The sequence below is a fragment of the Caenorhabditis elegans genome, chromosome III (genome assembly GCF_000002985.6).
Source record: "Caenorhabditis elegans chromosome III".
Taxonomy (NCBI): domain Eukaryota; kingdom Metazoa; phylum Nematoda; class Chromadorea; order Rhabditida; family Rhabditidae; genus Caenorhabditis; species Caenorhabditis elegans.
Window position 1 is genome coordinate 5,990,910 of NC_003281.10, and position 18,609 is coordinate 6,009,518.

The window sequence follows — 18,609 nt, forward strand, 5'->3', positions numbered from 1 at the left end:
CCATTTTTAATCCATTTGAACTATTTAGGTGCGATCGTTTCTTTTTTTTTTAGAACTTCTAATTTTTCCCTTTAAACTGTAACAGACATTTCCTCTCTCGAAATGTGTTACCAGCAAGATGTGCACCCCGGCTTATTTGATTAGTGAATAAGAAAATGGTAAAAAGAAGAAAAAATGATGAGCCATTCATTCATCCTTTATAAACAGTTACTGAGATGCTGCAAACTGCATAAGCTCTTTTTCCTGAATGTACTTTGTCTCTATCACCTCTTATCTTTTTATTTTTTTTTCGAACTGCACGGCATGTGACAAGACTTTGACAGTGTGAAAATGAAACGTTTTTTCTATTGCATTTTTGTTGCTGCTCCCCAACTCTTTTTCATCTTATCGGACCACTTCATCTTCAGGTCTCGCGCACTTTGTGACGTAGATTGATGAAGGTCCTCACGTCGTTGTCCCATCGTCTCTGGCAGATGTTTCATAATCGAGGATGGCTTAGTTGAGATTTCTTCCATTTCACTAATGGTTTTGATTTTTCCCCGCGCAGCATCATTCAAAAAACACCTGATCTTTCACTACAAAATGAAATAACCGACTCGTTCGTTTCAACTTTGTTACTACTTTTTTCTATCTTTTTCTGCTTTTCATTCTCTTCAATTTTTCGCGGTCCCATCTCTTCCGCTTGTGACGTCGTCAACTTCTTCTTCTTCCCCTACTTCTTCCTCCGTCGCCGCTGTCGTCGTTTTTCTTTCCTCTTCATAATCGCTTTCCGTCGACCACTCGAATATTCTGACGTTCGCCGTGCCGCGACTCATCCGTTCGTTTCTATGATTCGAATTTTTTGAGAAAAACTAGAAAGCGTTGATATTGTCAAGTGTTTCGTTTTAGGATATATTCTAAAGACGAAAGGACGGATGCAAGTGTGTGTATGTATTTGTGCCATTGCAATGACGAGAGCGGAGCAAAGAAAATGACGAAGAAGAAGAAGCAGTCCTTCTCTTCGCTCATTCTTCTACTGCTCGTTCTTCCCATATATACTCATTCCCCCCGGAGAATTGTTCTTTTCCGCATTGCTGCTTCCCGTTGCCGCTGTCGTCGTCCGCCTTTCCTTTCGATTCGAATCGGATCGACAAGTTCCAGACGGCAAGAGTCATCCCTTCCATCCATAAACGCCATCACTGTCGTCGTCGTCGTCGCCTTCTTCTTTGAAAAAATGAGAAAAGCTAGAAAAAATGACGAATTGTGTTGGAGTCCTCGTCCTTCTCCTCTGCCTCTCCTTCTTTGGCGATGGCACACAACAGCATGGCCACAACACAAATAACGCGATAACTTTGTTTCGGCTCCTATACAAATTTGGTTATTTTTGTTGGTCGCTCCAACATTTTTTTCGTCCTCATCCGAGCCATGACTTCTCTTCTCCTTTTCCTCTATTTCGTCTCAAACTTCCGTTCTTTTTTACCTAATCATCATTATTAGCCCCATCCTTATCATCTTCTGGAACCCACATCGTCATCTTCGGTTTCTTTCTTTTTGAGGCACAAGCAACAACTACTTTTCTCGCATCTTCTCTCCTCCAGCTTCTCTTCTTTATGAGCCGGGTTAGGGGCTCTTCGAAAATTGTTTCCACTCGGCTGCCTTCGTGTTTTCGACGTGCCCGAACTTGCTCAAAACCGAAGCTCACGCATCGTTAGGTAACGAAAGAATTACACGTAGGAGGGACGCACTGCCGTTTGATTCTTATCTGTCATCGTCAGGATTGTTGCAACCTCTTCAATCCTCCGGATGTGCGTTGATTCCCGCACGATTAGACAATTTGTTGTGAAGGTGTACGCTATGTTTTGTCGTAAAATAGGTCACACTTGGAAGTTTTATTTTGGCAGCTTCATAATTATTCTAATTTATGATGTGATGGATTTTCTTTTTATATTTCATTTATCTGATTACCTTTCTCATTTTCCATATCAATTCTTGCTCGGTTCATCAGCTAATTCCATTGGTAGTGTCAGAATTCATGTAGCAGATAGATAGATACTCATAGATATTCCTTCGTCGCCTCAAGTATCAAGTTTCTTGCTTCTTTTTCTTCTTCTTCTTCTCTTCGCTTGTCCATATCCCCCGCGAGTTCTTCTTTCCTTTTCTTTTAATTGTTTACTTCTTCTCCTCATTCTACTCATCTTTTCCTTCATGTTTCAGAAAAAATTGTGGTATTTTGAGACAATTTTTTCTTTTCATTTCTCTATGTTTGCCTATCACTGAGGCTTTTTCTCTTGAAAATCTCTGCAAATCATTCCAATCAAAAATAATTTCAGGACACCTTGTCCAGTAGACAAAACCCGTCTACTTAGGACTCTGCGCTCATCACAAATGGTGTTACGGGCGCTCGAGTTTTCGGACTCGATATCCGATTCTCCGTGGTTTCGACAAAATTTGCATGATCACGAAGTGGCACTGGACGACGCTTTCAAGAACATCAAGCTCATTGAGAATCAGTGCAAGGAGCTGATTGCGTGCACAAAAAGTATGTGGCTTTTCTCTCTTTTTGACCCTTTACTTTTCCATTTAATCGCGTGGAATTTATAATTATTTTTATTGCAGAGCTTTCAACAGCACAACGAGCATTCGCAAAGACGTTAAGTGAATTCAAGTTTGAAACAGTCGGAACAAATCAGACAGATGATGAACGGTTTATTGGTGAGACTTTTGTTTAGCAAAAATTTATATAAAAAAATACGCGATGTTAAAAAAAAAAGTACAAAACATTTTTATTTTAAAAAAATTTCGCAGTAAAAAAATTAATTTCGGAATTTTATTATCCAGCCAAGAAAAATCGAAATTTGCTGAAAACATGTTTTTAAATGTTTTAAAATTATTAAATTTCAATTTTTTTTAATTTACCATAGTTAAAAAAAAATTTTAAACATTTTTAGGAATAGCAAAAAAGAGTATTTTGCCGTAGCAACCGTTCATTTTTGCCAAATTTTTCAAAGTCATATTTTTTACAATAAAAAAATAGTGTTGAACTCTCTTTTAAAATTTTTTTAATTGTCTCGAATTTCAATATTCCAACAAAGACCTTCGAAATCTGAATTGTTCGTGAAATTTTGAAATTTTTATAAGTTTCCTTCAATAAAAAAATTCGTTTCAGTTTTTTCTCCCAAAAAATCTATCGAAAGTTAACAAAATCCAAATTGCAAGTGATTCTCATTGTAATTTACCAAAATGCTTAATTTTCATAAATATTTTTATTGTCTTTGAAATAATATTTCACATTTTCAGCCACATGTCTAAAAGAATTCGGAAGTCTGATCAATCAAGTCGAAGATGAACGAATGAAACTTGTTGGACAAGCTGAAGAAAGTTATTTGGAACCAATAAAAAAGTTTCGAACTGAGGCGATTGGTAGAACATTGAAAGAGGAAAAGAATAAATATGACAAAGAAAGTAGCAAGTTCTATCAAACACTTGAAAAACATCTTCATCTGAGTACTGTTCGTAATAACGATTTTCGAGCCGCTGATGCCCAATTGGAGACTCAACAGAAAAACTTTTTTCAAGCTTCGTTACAGGTTTGAGTTTATAAAGTTGTCTTCAAATTATAAAATTGGAAAAAATTTGTGTTTTAATTTTCAGAATTAATGAAATTTTGGCCATTTTCTATTTTTAGACTAAAATTTCTTTCTAAATTTTTTTTTGGAAAATCGAAGGAATTTTGGTTTTTCGAATTAAAAAAAATCAACAAAAAAAATTTTTTTTCTGAAATATTGCGAATTTAAAATTTCTTTCAAAAAAAAAAAAACTTTCTGCCTTTTCAGAATTTAAAAAAATCAAAAGTTTTCGTTTTTAGTTTTTCTAAATAGTGTAATTCAAGTTTTTAAGAATTTGCCGTTGGAAATAGTACAATATAAATTGCTATTTTCAGTTAAAAAGTATATTCAACATAATTTCTCAAAAATAAAAAATAAAAAAAATTTACAGTATGTGGCAGAAGTTCAATCAGTTCAAGAACGAATGCGGTTCGAGTTTGTCGAAACATTAGGATCTTATGTTTATTCGTGGCTTTCATTTTTTCATGTTGGTAAGTATTTGTACAGGTAAAAAAAAGTTTCTGAATGATTATACAAATTTTATAAATTTGAATATTTTTCACAAAAAAAAATAGAAATTACTTGAAAAATCAGATTTTCGACAACTTTGTCTCGATTATAATTTTGAAAATAAAACTAACTATTTTAAATCACAAACTTTTCTATTTCACTTACAGAAATTCGGATTTCATGTAAAATTTCGACCAGAATGAAAAAAAAATTAAAAATTAAACAAAAATATATTTTTTCATTTTTTTTCTATAAATTATCGAAATATCATCGAAAATGAAGAAAAAAAAATCAAACTACTCACAAAAAGGCATTATTATTTTTAAATTTGGTTTCCAGACACATCATTTTTTTTTGCATTTTTCTAAAACTTTTTCCTGTTTCAGGTAGTGTGATTCATCAAGATTTCAAACCATTCCTTGACAATGTACAAACAAAAGTTCAAAAGGTTAGTTTAAAAAACTCTCCCCGTCAGATCGAAATTTTATCGAATTTCAGACAAAGGAAAATTATAATGCAACGAATGCTGAGGCAGAAGAGCTTAAGAAAAAACTGTTGGCTTCTCATACAAAAGTAAGTTTTTTCATACTTTGGAATTTCATATTCATCGCAAATTTTTATTGAAATTACAGCCGGGTTCTGAAGATCGACGACCGACGCCATCAATTAAACAAGGATACGTGTATATGCAGGAAAAGAGCAAAATTCCGAGTAAGTTTCTATATACAAAATTTGGTTTATTAAAAAAATTCAAAATGAAAAAATGCATCTGAAAGTTCTCGATTTTAGAAAAAATCAACCAGAAAATTATTATTTTATGAATAAAATATTCGGTTTTCACAAAATGAGAGCCTCTTTTAAAAATTAAAATTTTTCGTTCGATTTTGTTATTTTTTATAAAAATCTAACTAATATTTTCAAAAAATAAATTACCAGTTTCAATTGTGAAAATCTTTTCCAAAAATTATTTTCAATTTTTCAATTGGCCTGAAATTTGAAAATTTCACTAAAAAAATTACTGAAATGTGGTTTTAAATTTAGAAAAAAATAAAATGATAGTAAAGAAAACAAGAGACTTAACAGTTTTGTAGCGTTACAGTAACCACTTTGAAAGATAATTCACAATTAATTTTGCAAAATTAGGACAAAAATTTTCGATGATAAAAAAATTAATTTTAAGACTTTTGAAAGTCGATAATTATAAATCGCTATAAGAATACAAAATCGTGATTTTTTCAAAATAATTACAATTTCTTCAATTTCCAGAAACAATTGGACGAGACGTGCTCCTTGGCAGATGGACAAAATATTACTGTGTCTATTCCCGTGAAACTCGAATTTTCACGATGGTTAGCGCGAATTCGGCGACAAAGACGGACATGAAAAGTGCAGTAGCTCAAACGGCGACGTTCAAGTTTAAATCATGCTCACGGAGACCTATGGACAGTATTGATAAAAGGTAAGCGGTTTTGTAATACTTTAAAAATAGAAAATTGGAGAAAAAGTGGCACAAAAAATTGAGTTCCCGTTCAAGCCGACTTGTCACTTTTGAATTTGTGTTTTTGTTTGCAAAACGCTCGATTTATGAGGTATTTTGTAGATGGGCAAAAGAGGCGCGAAAACAAAAATGATGGAATTCTCATACATTTGAGAGTGAAACAGGCGAATCCCTATGGAATCTCTTGAGGGACACAAAATGTTTGCACCATGCACACGGAAATGGGCGAATCTCGGCGCGAGATCTCCCACATTTCGCCTGCGAGCTCACACTTTTTGGATTTCTGCTGTTGATATGCTCTTTTCTGCTCAGTTTTTGGATCACAAAGTTTACCGTAGCTAACTGATTTTTGTGGTCTTTCGTCCAAATTCCAAAAAAACTCCCAGCCCTGGTGCTCATCACGACTGAATCCAATTTTTTTCGAAAAAAAATTTTTGAAAAAATTTTATTCGTCAAAAAAAGAAAAGTTTTGTAGAATTGGAAGGTTATTTTGAAAAACTTAAATATCTTGATCAAAATTATAGTATGTTTATAATTTCAAATGTATTTTTTTGAACCAAAATTGAACTAATTGACATTTGAAGATAAAAAAAAGAAAGTGTTAAAATGATATATTTTTGCGGTAGTTTCAATAATTTTTTTTCCAATTTTAAATTTTGGCATTAAACAAATTTTTGTGTTAGAAAGTGAAAAATTTAAATGTTTAAAATTAATTAAAGTTGATTGATTTGACAATTGTCTCAAGTCCTATCGAAAACGTTTATTTTCTTTTCAGGTTCTGCTTTGACGTATGCGTGGAGGAGAAGAACGATGTTATGACCATGCAGGCACTTTCGGAGAAAGATCTTTGTGAGTGGATCGATGCAATGGATGGAGCCAAGCAAAATTCTTATACTGCCGGAGAGAATCCATCGTGTTCCACGTACAAGCAAAGTGAGTTCAATTTATTCTTTGAAATTTTATTCCTGGCAATTGAAAATCCCGACATGGCAAAGTTGCCGTTCTCAGTACTTTGTATTAGTCGTGATAAACCCTGGAGGAATGCAAAAATTGCAGAATTTCTCCAATTTTAAGCCGAATACATTTATCTTTTCGTCACTAAAAAAACCATGAAGAGATGGGCGGTCGATGCGTTGTTTTTGGGTTAGTTTTCCAAATTTTCTCCCCACTTTTTGTCGCGTAATCCTTTTTCGGCGCCTTCTTCTTTTTCTCCTTGTTCTCCCGCCTTCCCTTCCTTTTCTCTTTTTTCTGACGTTGCCGACCCCGAGCCTATTTCGTGTCGTTTCGAACGAAATGTTTTGTATGTGTGAAATGGACGACACGAAACTCGCTACATTCTACAACAATTTGCATCAATTTACACATTTTTCTCCACATTGATTTGTATAGGTTCTGCAGAAATTCATGATTTTGGAGCTCTGATTTCTTGAGGCCTGATTTCTTAATGTTTTCTCCTATGATCTTATCCAAATGCGGAATTCTTGATAATTGCACTTGGATTCATAACACGATCTTTCAGAGAACACACGTTTCCCAGCAATATCTATCTAGACTACAATATTTTGGGCTCGTGTGGAGCTGATCTATATCTAAATTTTTAGAATTACTATTTAAAAACTTAAAAACCTTACTGTAAGTGACGTTTCAAAACTCTTCTGTGCTTTGATGTGACCACAGCCGTGAGTTTTCCGACTACTGGAAGGCATTTTTGTTTCATTCTTCAATATTGTTGCTTGTTCGCCACAATATATTGCTGGTTGGCTCTATGAGATCGTTTCAATTCATGAAATTGAATATACATATATATATATATATGTGACACTCGAATGTGCACTTTACGAGTATTGAACTAGACAATTCTGGGCTATTGGAAAACATTGTTATTTGTGTTCACAACCAAATAACGAGAATCCTTTTCTGTTTGGATGAAGATAAATTATATTTTCACCCAACTTCTATATTTGTGTCCAACTTTTTTTGTGCTATAGTCAAAGGTTCCAAGAATAAAAAAGATGTGGTTTTCGATAAGCCTAACCTCGAGTCAAAAGGAAATGGTAGTTGTGGTAGTAGAAGAGACATCTTCTTCTCTCTTTTTGCTCTTTTCATTTTGATTTTTTCCCTTATTGCTCAGAAGAGCCACCACCTTCGCCACCATCCCATCACCACCACCACCGCAAATAGGATGCGTGCTCTTCGATTTGTGTGAGCCGGTGTGGGAGAGTGAGCAAGATGGGGGAGAAGATTTTTGAGAGCCCCTCGTCTTCCAACAACTATTGAGGAGGGGCTCTGAGACTTACTGCGAGAAAAGTCACGGAATGCCAAATTAGGTCAGGTGATTGGAGGAGAGGAGGAAGCGCCCGTGAAAATGAATAAGAAGAAAGAAAAAGTGAGAGAAAGTGACGTTTTCTGCCCCTCCGGAAGCTCTGAGCTTTTCGTTACCTTTTACTTGTCTAGACTTCATTCTCTCAGTGATTCCTCGTGAAAAATTCGATTTTTCATATGATTATAAATCGTTCCATTAGATAATCAATCTCTCAGTGTTTTTTTTTCCAAAGTCCAGCTTGAACCAACAGCTTAATTCCTTATTCATTTCACCTGACACATGCCTACTATCATCTCCCCCACCTCTAATCTCCTCTCTTATTATGAACGTGTCCGTGTTCCACCAGTCGTCGTTCCGAAGCCCCCGTATTTGTTTGTACTCTTCGACGTCACCTAATTTAAAAGTGAGGCTTACAACTACTGTGTCAGTAGCCCCCTCACCTCCGGAATGGCTTCGTTTTCCTCATTTGCAAGAGAAGTTTTCAATTTTCTTGCAATGTTTTTTCCTCACTTTTGCATGACCTACTACCTAGTTAATTCTTCTTTGCTGATTCACACGTTTCACATCACCGACCCCGTTGTGTCCTCCTCCGTCCCAATATTTTAATTAAAATACAAAGACGCTGCTCATCTTTATTTTTATTATCCTGAGCTAGCAGTGCTGAGCTGGATACACCACGGATGGATCATCAAAATGAAATGAAACACGACTGGCATTATAATAATGAATGTTCCCAGTATCCATGGCGTTTTTTTTGAGCTCGAAATATTATTCCATTTCGTGTCGAGTCATTGTGAGCCCTGCACGAGGTCGATGGATATAAAAAGTGTTTTGAAACTGAAGAAGGAGAAGCTTCGAAGAGGAAAAGAAGAAAATGGAAGAGAGAATGCATCTGGAAGAGATAAACAAACCATGAAGAAAGAGAACCGAAATGTAGAAAAACGATGGAAAAGAAGACGCGAGTGCGTGTGCACACACATACACACAACAGCTCAGAATCAGCTCAATTCCGGGCCTTGAGCTTGACGTCATTTTAAAAACGAGAGAATAGAGTCAACGAGTTTGAAAATGCGGCGACAAAAGACGAGAGGAAGAAAAGGCGTGAAATTGCAACGAAAAGTATATGTCATTTTGGAGGATTTACAGAGGGTCGCGTGTTTGGATTCAAAGAAGAATCATTGTTCGACATTTTTGAGTGAATCGTTTCTTTTTTGGATTATCTGCACAAATTTTGACCTATTGACCTATTCTAGATTCATGAATAGATGTTTAGAAAGACTTATTGTAATTGAAAATGAATAGAGAACTACAGTATCCAAGTCAATGTTGTTTTATTAGTTGGAATTTTCTCATTTTTGAACACAGACTTTTATATGTTAAAATTGAAATTGAAATGTTCAGAATAGTTGTTAAAAAGTTTTCATGAAATCATTAATTTAATTTCTATTTCAAAGGTCGGCGGAGAATAGTTTTTTCGTAAGATTTAAAATATATAATTTTGTACTAAAATCGAAATGATGAATTCCATGAAGCTGCACCTCCGTTTCAAAATTTTATTCTCCGAAGCTATGAAAAATTCAATCACTTTTTAAAAGCTGTTTCGTCTTTTCTTTGAGAAATTTTCTGCCATAGGATTTTTTGGTTTTTCGAATTTTTCAAGCATTCTTCATTGTCCTTCTAGGAAATCTCTAGACTGAGAACTTTCTGAAAAAAAAAACTCATTGGATGGTCGTTTTGACCTTTCCTCCCAAGAAAACTCATTCAACGACGGATGACGACGTGTGGTTCATCAAACATTAATCTATTTCTTCTACAACCCCACATCTTCAGTCTTTTCTCCACCAATTCCTTTTCTCTTATTTTCAGTGCTCTTTTATTGTTGTTTTTGGGTTTCGATGAAGACTCAAATAAGGAGTAGCTCAGTACAGCTCAATTGTCCGGAACATTTTTCCCATGGGAAATGATGTACACTTCAAATTGACACCTTTTCCAGCAATTGTTGTGTCTCCTTTTTTATCACGTGTGAAGTCCTAAAAATTAAAAATCCGAAGAGATTGGAACAATCTCTGGATTACCTTTGATTGGAAAGAAAACATCGGATTTATAAAGATAATAGATCTCGTGATCCATTGAGCATCTATTGTTCAGAAGCCATGCCCTTCCCATTTTGTTGATGGAGCATCTTGCATACGAGAGAGGGAGGATTTCATTGAAATTGGCTGAAATTTCTCGGATTGTGGGCGGAAATTCGATGAAAATTTGCCACGATCAGAGGTCAATTCGCTGAATTTCTACTAATTTGGGCGGATGAAGAAGCGCGGAGAATTCTGTTTTTCCGTCGCCTCCAAAAATGACTCTTTTCTGATTAGTCGGAATACAAGAATACGAAGAACTCGATGTTTTTTGTCGTCTTTCATAGTTTTTTCGGAATCTTGAGTTTTCTCGAGTCTAGACAATTACTCACGAACTACAAAATCCGAAATTCTCATTATTTTTCACTTAATTTCAGATTTTTGAGCAATAAATTTGTATTTTTAAGAAAATTAGAGTTCTTTTCGTATTTTCTGTTTTTCAAATAGTGAGAATATTTCGGAAAACCATGACGCCTTTAGATGCAAATACCATAGTTTGGAAAATTCATAATGCGGCCAAAAATTTTGATTGATAGTTTTTGAAAAAGCCTTTATCAAATGAATTAAATTAATTTAAGAATAGGTACAAGGAATTGCCCTATTTGAAACGAAAAACCTTGAGCCCAGTGGTTTATGAGTGATTTTTCGTGTTCCCACTTTTCCGCTCGACTAATCTCGTTTTTTCCTCGATTTTAGCTTGAAATTCGTCGCTTTCTCTTTCTAGTCGACTCCCCCACACATTCCTTTATAAAATATTGGGGAAAAACCCCTCCTGCACACATTTCCCCACCACTACCACCACCACCAACACACACACAAAATTTCATAAACGGCGCATCATTGGCTTCATTCTTTTCTCTCCGTTTTCTTTTTGAACAATGAACATGAGATTCTCGAAAATCGATTCTAGGTGCTTCATTGATGCTCATGAAACTCCGCCTCCTCACAGTTTTCTCCGCCCCCTCTTCTCTGCGAAGAGTTGGATTCATTAACTTTTCACTCGTGTACATCCATCGCGTGATTTGAATAATCTAAGACGTAGCTCTCACTCTCAGATTCCTCTACGATTTCCGTGACATTCTCTTCGAGCTCTATGTATCTATAGAGATGAACAAGGAGCTCTAGAAGAAGGAGGATGATGTTTCCTTTTTTAGAGGACCAACTATTGCTCCTTTTTTCCCTTGGTCTTTCCCACTTTTTGTCTTACTTTTCACTTTACACCCCCGGCAATCGATCCCATGGGAATCTGGTAGGGGACTCAATGGACAAAGTTGAATGATCATTGTGCTCGCACGTTGAAAAATCACTAGATTCGTCATTTTTTTGCTTTTTAAAAGGAAATCTTAAATTAGTTTCTGAACAAATGCTGTAGGAGAGACTGAAAATTACATTTCTACAGTAAAATATATGAACGATATAATTTTCTGTTTTTTTTTGTACAAAAACATGCGGATGTTTTCTTAAACGCCACTGATAAGAGTTTTCCGTTTTTCTGACTTTCGATTACAATATTCCACATTTGGAGTTTCTCTAGAATGGAATGGTCCCACCTAAAAACGTAAAACCTAGTTAAAAGAAATCATCGAGTTGCATTCAAAATGAGAGACAATGTTTGCTCACTCTCTTCTCCATATTTGGATTATTCATGAACCTTTTTTCTCCCTTCTTTACCGCTACTCCGCCCACTTTTCCTTCCTCTTTGTCCTCTTCTTTCATATCACATTCTTCTTTTTTCTACTACTAATTGTCTAGAAATCTCAAGATGAGTGTATACGAGAAACAACGAAGTTCATCATTTGGTGACAATACTCAGCAAATGTATGCCATGGCCCAACATCACCATCAGACGATGGGCGCCTCACCTCGAAAGTTCAACATTACGGATGGGCTCCGATCGTTTCATAAGGCTTCGGCGTTTTTGCCCGGTTTTGTTGTTGATAACTGTAATGGTAAGAGTGTTGACATTTCGTTCAATCTTTTACAATTAGTCCATGAATATTGAAATTTTCCTTTCTTTGCCCCCAAAAAACTCATCGGCTGACAGAAAAAAAAGGCGAAAACAAACAATTTATAGTGGAGAGAAATATCGCTAATTGATGTCGCGTTGTTAGCAAAAAAAGAAAAAAGTAGAGAAAAACAAAAAAAAACAGAAAGCAAAAGGAAAACCAAACAAATATAAGATTAACATTTACAGCACAACTAGATGATATTGGATTCGAGTTTGTGCAGCAATGTATCGACATTCTGGAGGAAAGCGGAATCCACGAGCAGGGTGTATATAGAAATTGTGGAGTGACGTCAAAGGTACAGAAGATGATGATGTTGGGATTGGATCGGAGAAAAGCCAGTGAAAAGGGCGGTCTGAACCTACGGGATGATGAGTGGGAAACGAAGACAATTAGTAGTGCAGTTAAAACTTTCCTTAGGTAACATTTTAGAATATAATTTAAAGTTTAAAATCTAAAATTATTTCAGAAATCTTCCGGAACCCCTCATGACTTTCGAACTTCACAACGTTTTTATAAATGCTGCGAAAATGGGTGATGCAACGATGCGTATAGATCATATTCATTTCTATGTTCATCAACTTCCTGCTCAACACCTTCGAATGTTGGAGATTGTTGTTCGACATTTGAAGCGAGTTGCCGATCTGTCAAACGAGAATCTCATGACTGTAAGCAATTTGGGTGTCTGTTTCGGTCCAACATTGCTTCGACCCAAAGAAGAGACTGTAGCTGCGATTATGGATATCAAATTCTGTAATGTGGTTGTTGAAGTACTTATCTCCAACTACGACAAGATATTCAAATCAAAACCGAAATCAAGCTTCGGATCTGCTGTTCCACCAAAACCCGATCATCATACTTCTTATGATAATGGACGTCCATTGGCGACACGATCTTTCGGTACGTCAACACCATCCCCAATTACCTCACGTTCACGTTCCCCAAAAACACCAGGAGTCGGATCGAAAATTGTCAGAAGTACGCAAGTAGTGTCCAGTTCGTATTCACGTGGAATGCAGAAGCGAGACGCGATGTATCCATCTGAAATTGCTCGTCACGGGATTGGATTCGATGTTGGCGAACTTGGTGATTTCCAAATTGAGAACAACAGATCTCCTCTGACATCTCCTACCGGAATAGCGCCACTGGCAAGTGGAAGTATTGAGGAAATTGATGAAGTAGCCAAAAAGGAGAGAAACAGTTCGGATTCACTAAACTCTCTTGGATCATTTGGATCAGTCGGTGATGAATCGACGGCAACCGTTGTGGCGGCTCCTGATGGGTTCGGGAAATCAATTGTAAAACGTGAGTTGCTGTTAAAAGTATTGAAAATTGTATTATGGGGACGCAGGAAAGTCTTTTTCCGCCCCCAAACCTCGGGTCTCGTTAGTTTTTAGGCGGCAAATTTGTAATTTCAAACTTAAAATTATCTAGTCTCGCCAGAGGCGCGTTTCGACGTCATTTTCAAAAAGAGATTTTTTTCCTGCGTTCCCATAATATCTTATCACACTAAATAATTTTATCATAATTTTAAGTGTTTTATTAAATTTCTAAAATTTTAGAAATTTGAAAAAAAAAGTTCTAATATTCAATGCATTCCTTCTTCTCCTAAAAAATAATATTTCAGCCAAATACAGTGTGTCCTATGCATCCACATACAATCGGATTCCTGCTGACTCGTGAGTACAGTTACAGTACCCCCTTTCATCCCCCGCTTGTCCCATCGTGCATGGTTTCGTTCTTGGCTTGTTCTTATTGTTATGTCTCTTGTTTGAATCTAGCTTTGTGTTCTTTCCCCTTTCCTATCTCGCATTTTCTCATTCCTTTTCTACTTTCCTTTAGATCAAAATTGACTTCATCCATATCATGCACCACAGTCGACTCAACCGGCGTCGTCGAGACTTCATTCACATCGCTGACACGGCAAAACTATCTACGTGGCACGTTGGACTCATCATCGATGGGAACGACGTATAAGTATTTAAGGTATCCAAAATTGTTGGCTGATATGATGAATAGATTATTCCCTGCACTGATATATATTATATTCATAGTATTTAGTCTTTTTCTTTCTTTCATCATTATTTCCCTATTTCCTGCTCACTATCTTTTCACTACTAAATAGCTCTTTCACGACAAACGTACACCATATATCGTCATGTGAAAAATTATTATGCGTCGGTAGATTGTGAAACGTGGCATGAGCACACACACCGTTAACTATTAACATCACTACGCAGAAAATCACATTAATTCCAGCCTAACAGAAATTAATGATAATTTTTCAGCCGACGCGTAAAAACACTGTACGCCTGCACGCCGGATCATCATTCAGAGCTTTCATTTGAGCCCGGTCAAATTATTACAAACGGTGAGTTTTGGGAATTCAACGGGAAGCTATAATCCAAAATTTTTTTTAAAGTGGAGTTTTTATAACACGAAATTGATATCATATTTGAAGTTGCGATGTTCAGAATGAATTTAATATAACAATTATCAATTATTACCAAGACGAAAAAGTTTTCGATTTTTGTACAAAAACTACGGTACCCGGTCTCGATACGACAAATTTTTCTTAAATCCGAAAATATGTGCGCCTTTAAAGATTGCTTTGATTACAAAGGGACCGGGTAACATGTTTTCCTATGCGTTTAGATAATACCGAATCTTCAATTCCTGCGTATAATTTTTTATTTTCCAGTGTACGAATCGAATGAGGACGGATGGCTTGTCGGGACGCTGAACGGCAAGACTGGTCTGATACCTTCGAATTATGTGGAGCCCCTTCCGTAGTTTTAATAAAATGAAATCCTTTTTTTCTCTCATACTTTATTTATTTCCAGATTTTTTGTTTCTCTCATTGTTTCCATCTCTCTGGCCAGTTCACTTTGTGATCAATCTCAGATTCGTCCACACAAGATTCGATTGTTTTGACTTTCAAAACTCTTATTTTTAAAATTCATTTCCCCACACACACACACATTCATTTTCTGATTCTGGTTATCCCCCTGATTCTAGACCAATTATTTTCCAATTGCTGTGTCCGAATACGAGGTTTCATGTTCTTCACCCCGCGCACACATACACCCAATCCCTTTTCGTCGTAAGATTCTCTGTTTTCTTTTTAAAACTCTTGAGATTCTTTATTCCTTCTGTGCGAGACCCAAGAACCGCACACTTTTTTCGAACGCGTTACGAGTTCTCCGTCCCTTCCCATTGAATAGTATTCCCCCTCTACATCTGTTCTATTCTCTTAATTTCTCGCCCAAACTATGGCCAATTTTAAAAGTTAATTATTATTTTTCCTCCAATCTTAGCCTCTTTTTCAATCCCCCCCTGTCAAGTATGAGCTATTTATAATATTTTTCGAAAAATAGGAGGTGAAATAAATATATATTTATTGAGTATTAATCAAATTAAATCTCTTGGAGATGAATTTGATTTGAAGAAAGAACACAAAGAAATTCTGAAAAAATCAAATACTTTGATCACAATCGGGAATCTTTCGATAAGATCCAGAAATCTGACGTAGATTAATTCAAACTAAATTTTGATAAATGGCACATGGCACGGATAAATGATAGCAATAATTTATAATTGTTTGAGCTCCTTGAATTCTTTTAGTAATTTCCCCATCACATCCGAATGTTTTAGTCCTTGTGCAGTGTATTTCCAATAGTGTTCTTCAGAATATTCCTTGAAGCCTTCTGGATGCTCACTGACAATACGACGAGGAGCTGGTGGAGATGGCTTTGAGGAATTGGAAAGAATTGGACCAACCGGCTTGGCTTTAGGATCTTCAATACGGATTCGAGTATTCGTTCGGCGGCAATAACGGTAGAGAATGAATCTGCCAAAACATCTTCCGCACGCTTTTCGTGAGGTGTCGAGAGATTTCGATTGACGCTTTATTCTGGAGAAAAATTATATTTTTATGTATTGGAAATTGGAAATTTATCAGATTGACGGTTCTGGTGTTTTGCTTCCCTATAAGACTCTCCTATAAATTCTAGTCGATAAGACTGTGACTATTAATAAATTTTTGTGACAGTTCAAAATCCCGAAAAATAAGGTAAATTTTAAATTATATTATTTTTTGGACGTATTATTTTCGAAAATTATTTTTTAATGAATTATCAGATATATCTAGATAAATTAAAAAACTTACTCTACATCACATCCATCTTTCTCACAAACATAGAAGAACTTTGCCTCAATCTCATAACTATGACATCTTTCAATAAATGGAAGTGACTTGAACACCGAAGAGCATCGAGCTCCCCATCTCTTCCATCCTGGGCCATGACCTTCTTTATGAAGCCTGTCGACCACCCATGTTGCTGCATGACACAGTTCATGGATCAGTGTATCTCGTACTCGTTCAGCAGTTGTACATACTACTGGTGACATTTCGACAGTGCTGTTTCCATTTGAATGATTTCTGCATTGGCCAGCTGATTTTCGAAGGCGTGCGTTCCATATGACTTTCAGCTTTTCCGATGGAATTGCTGAAAAGATTCGGCGAACCAGGATGTCTTGAAGACGTGTGAGAAGGGATTCGCGATGCTTTTTATAACGTAGAGATGTTTCCTTGATATACACCTTGGCATCTTCGTGTCTGGAAAAATATTTTTTAAGCAACTAATCTCTATATTATATTTTTTATAAAATTAATTTTTATTCTGCAAAACTTGTAGGAAAATTATCGAGAGCAAGGGTGTCCTAAAAATTTGTTCGATTTTTTTTTCAGAAAAATCTAAAATCTAAAAATCTTATATCGTTAAAGGAAATTTTTTAGCTTTTCCGGAAAACTGAAATGGGAAAAAATGTTTAGAAAACAAAAAATTCATTTTTAATCGATTTAAGTTGGTTAATCTTGATGATAAAAAAGCATGATTTTTTTTCAAAAAAAAAGGAAATTCGCCACAATTTGACGTTATTTAGAGAAATTGAAATATTGGAAAATGAGCATTTTCGATTTTCGATTTCTCAAAAATTATCTTACATTGGTCCTGAGAACTTCTCACTCAATGACAGAAGAAACCATTCTTCTTCGTCAGTTGGTCGCTTCTTCTGTTTTCTATCAGAATAGCTAATCTTCGCTTCAACTTCTGGACTTGATTCTCGATATTCTTCATCGTCGACATCTTCTTCCTCTTCTTCAGATTCTTCTTCTGAACTTTCTTCGCTTATATAATCATCATCAACTACAAAATCTTTTTTAACTGGAATTTTTCTCTCTGGTTTAGCTGGCTCCGTTGGCTTTTCTCGGAGAGTTTTGAGATCTAAAAAAATTAAAATTAAAACGGAATATTTTTTGGAGCATCGTTTACAGTTTTCAAAGTTTCCATCATCTTCTGAATCGGATGAAATAACTATTTTCTTTGTTCGTTGTTTCTTTTCTTCTTTTTCCTTCGAAGGTTTTCCACACGGAGGAACATTTTCCTTGTCATCATTCTCATAATCTGACAATGACTCCACTTTCTGAACTTTTGAATTTTAAAATATTCAGATTTCAAATATGAACATTACCAATGCTTTTTTGACTTCTTTTGGTTTCTGACGTGGTTTCTGGTTGGAATCAAACATTTCCGGATATAACTGTCGAAGCATATCTCTCTCATCTTCTTTTTCAATTTTCTGAAGTAATCTATCACCAGGAGTCATTGGAGCTTCTCTTGCAATGACTCTTGCAGGCGTTCTATAGGCTGGTGTTGGAGAGCTAACTGACATCATGGATATATTATTTTCTAGAATTGAAATGCTTTCGTCGAGATTTGATATTGGCTCATCTTTCTGAAATTTTAGAATTAGCTCATCATATATGAATTTTACTGCTTGCAATTTCTTTTAAGTTGGATTTGCTATCATTATTAGTTGATCTTCGACTGCTGAAGCTGGAACTCCATGCTGTTCTGCAAAAAATGTTCCTACAATCTTAAAATCCTTCCAAAAAACTTACTCGTACGATGACGCTGAAGCATTACTTTTGTTATGAAGATCTCGAAATGGTGTAGGCATTGAGGAATACAGAAGATTTGCAGAATACGAGAAAAATAATTTTAATCTTTGAAATTTTTGATTGGCGGCAAATTAAGCGCCGTTGGTGCAATTGCGTATTTGTTGCCAGAAATGACGAGCAAAACTTTGAACAAGGTTTATTTGGAGCGCGACTTGCTCGACTTGCTCGAGCAAGTCGTTTTTTTTGAGTAGAAAAATGATATTTTAATTATTTTTCAATTTTTCGTAAAAACATTTGCAAGAATTGACCGATTTTCCAAGAATAATTGAGCTGTTCTGGAAATGTGGATTACTGTAGAAAGTACCACAACTGCGCTCCACTGCAAACGTCGGGGAGCGATTTTCGAAAACGAATTCTTAAGCTGAAAAAATATCTTAAACCACATTTTAGCATATTTCCAAGCGCAAAATGTGTGTTCATAGTTACTTCTTGATTTGTATTTTTTGCTTTTGAATCTTGGCTCTTATATTTGCTCTATATTCTCATTGGGACTCTTTGTTTTAGGCAAATACTCACTTCTCTGTATATTTCTTC

At 35.7% G+C, this 18,609-nt stretch overlaps 3 protein-coding genes and 2 non-coding genes across 7 annotated transcripts; 3 read left to right on the top strand and 2 right to left on the bottom strand.

The window, feature by feature from the left end:
- Window positions 1–734: 734 nt before the first annotated feature.
- T04C9.7 lies at window positions 735–1,311 on the bottom strand. The gene has a single exon (NR_052351.1). It is a non-coding gene; the product is annotated as an Unclassified non-coding RNA T04C9.7 (non-coding RNA).
- T04C9.2 (uncharacterized protein) lies at window positions 971–1,321 on the top strand (the record flags this gene model as incomplete). Its single annotated transcript, NM_065904.1, has 1 exon — window positions 971–1,321. One exon carries the CDS (start codon window positions 971–973, stop codon window positions 1,319–1,321), a length of 351 nt encoding a protein of 116 aa, NP_498305.1.
- A 982-nt stretch (window positions 1,322–2,303) lies between these two features.
- Window positions 2,304–15,460, top strand: T04C9.1. 3 transcript variants are annotated; one of them, NM_171870.4, is made up of 16 exons: window positions 2,304–2,518; window positions 2,596–2,691; window positions 3,277–3,566; window positions 3,976–4,075; window positions 4,481–4,542; window positions 4,593–4,667; window positions 4,727–4,805; window positions 5,361–5,553; window positions 6,368–6,525; window positions 12,242–12,473; window positions 12,523–12,953; window positions 13,008–13,358; window positions 13,681–13,732; window positions 13,896–14,039; window positions 14,342–14,424; window positions 14,755–15,460. In NM_171870.4, exons 1-16 carry the CDS (start codon window positions 2,365–2,367, stop codon window positions 14,844–14,846), a joined length of 2,592 nt encoding a protein of 863 aa, NP_741164.2. In that variant the 5' UTR covers window positions 2,304–2,364; the 3' UTR covers window positions 14,847–15,460. The 3 variants fall into 3 exon arrangements, with proteins under 3 accessions (NP_741164.2, NP_741163.2, NP_001293638.1); NM_171143.9 differs by having other exon boundaries at window positions 2,310–2,518; window positions 12,523–13,358; window positions 14,755–15,457; NM_001306709.3 differs by lacking the exons at window positions 2,304–2,518; window positions 2,596–2,691; window positions 3,277–3,566; ... (5 more) ...; window positions 6,368–6,525; window positions 13,896–14,039 and adding an exon at window positions 11,798–11,996.
- On the top strand, window positions 5,894–5,945 carry T04C9.13. The gene has a single exon (NR_101822.1). It is a non-coding gene; the product is annotated as an Unclassified non-coding RNA T04C9.13 (non-coding RNA).
- On the bottom strand, window positions 15,435–18,175 carry gcna-1 (Germ cell nuclear acidic-1 protein). Its single transcript, NM_065906.5, has 7 exons — window positions 18,016–18,175; window positions 17,896–17,968; window positions 17,586–17,849; window positions 17,387–17,537; window positions 17,059–17,338; window positions 16,222–16,671; window positions 15,435–15,966 (listed from the first exon to the last, which is right to left on the bottom strand). The coding sequence occupies exons 1-7, from the start codon at window positions 18,072–18,074 to the stop codon at window positions 15,645–15,647; spliced, it is 1,599 nt and encodes a 532-aa protein (NP_498307.1). The 5' UTR covers window positions 18,075–18,175; the 3' UTR covers window positions 15,435–15,644.
- Between the last annotated feature and the right edge of the window lie 434 nt (window positions 18,176–18,609).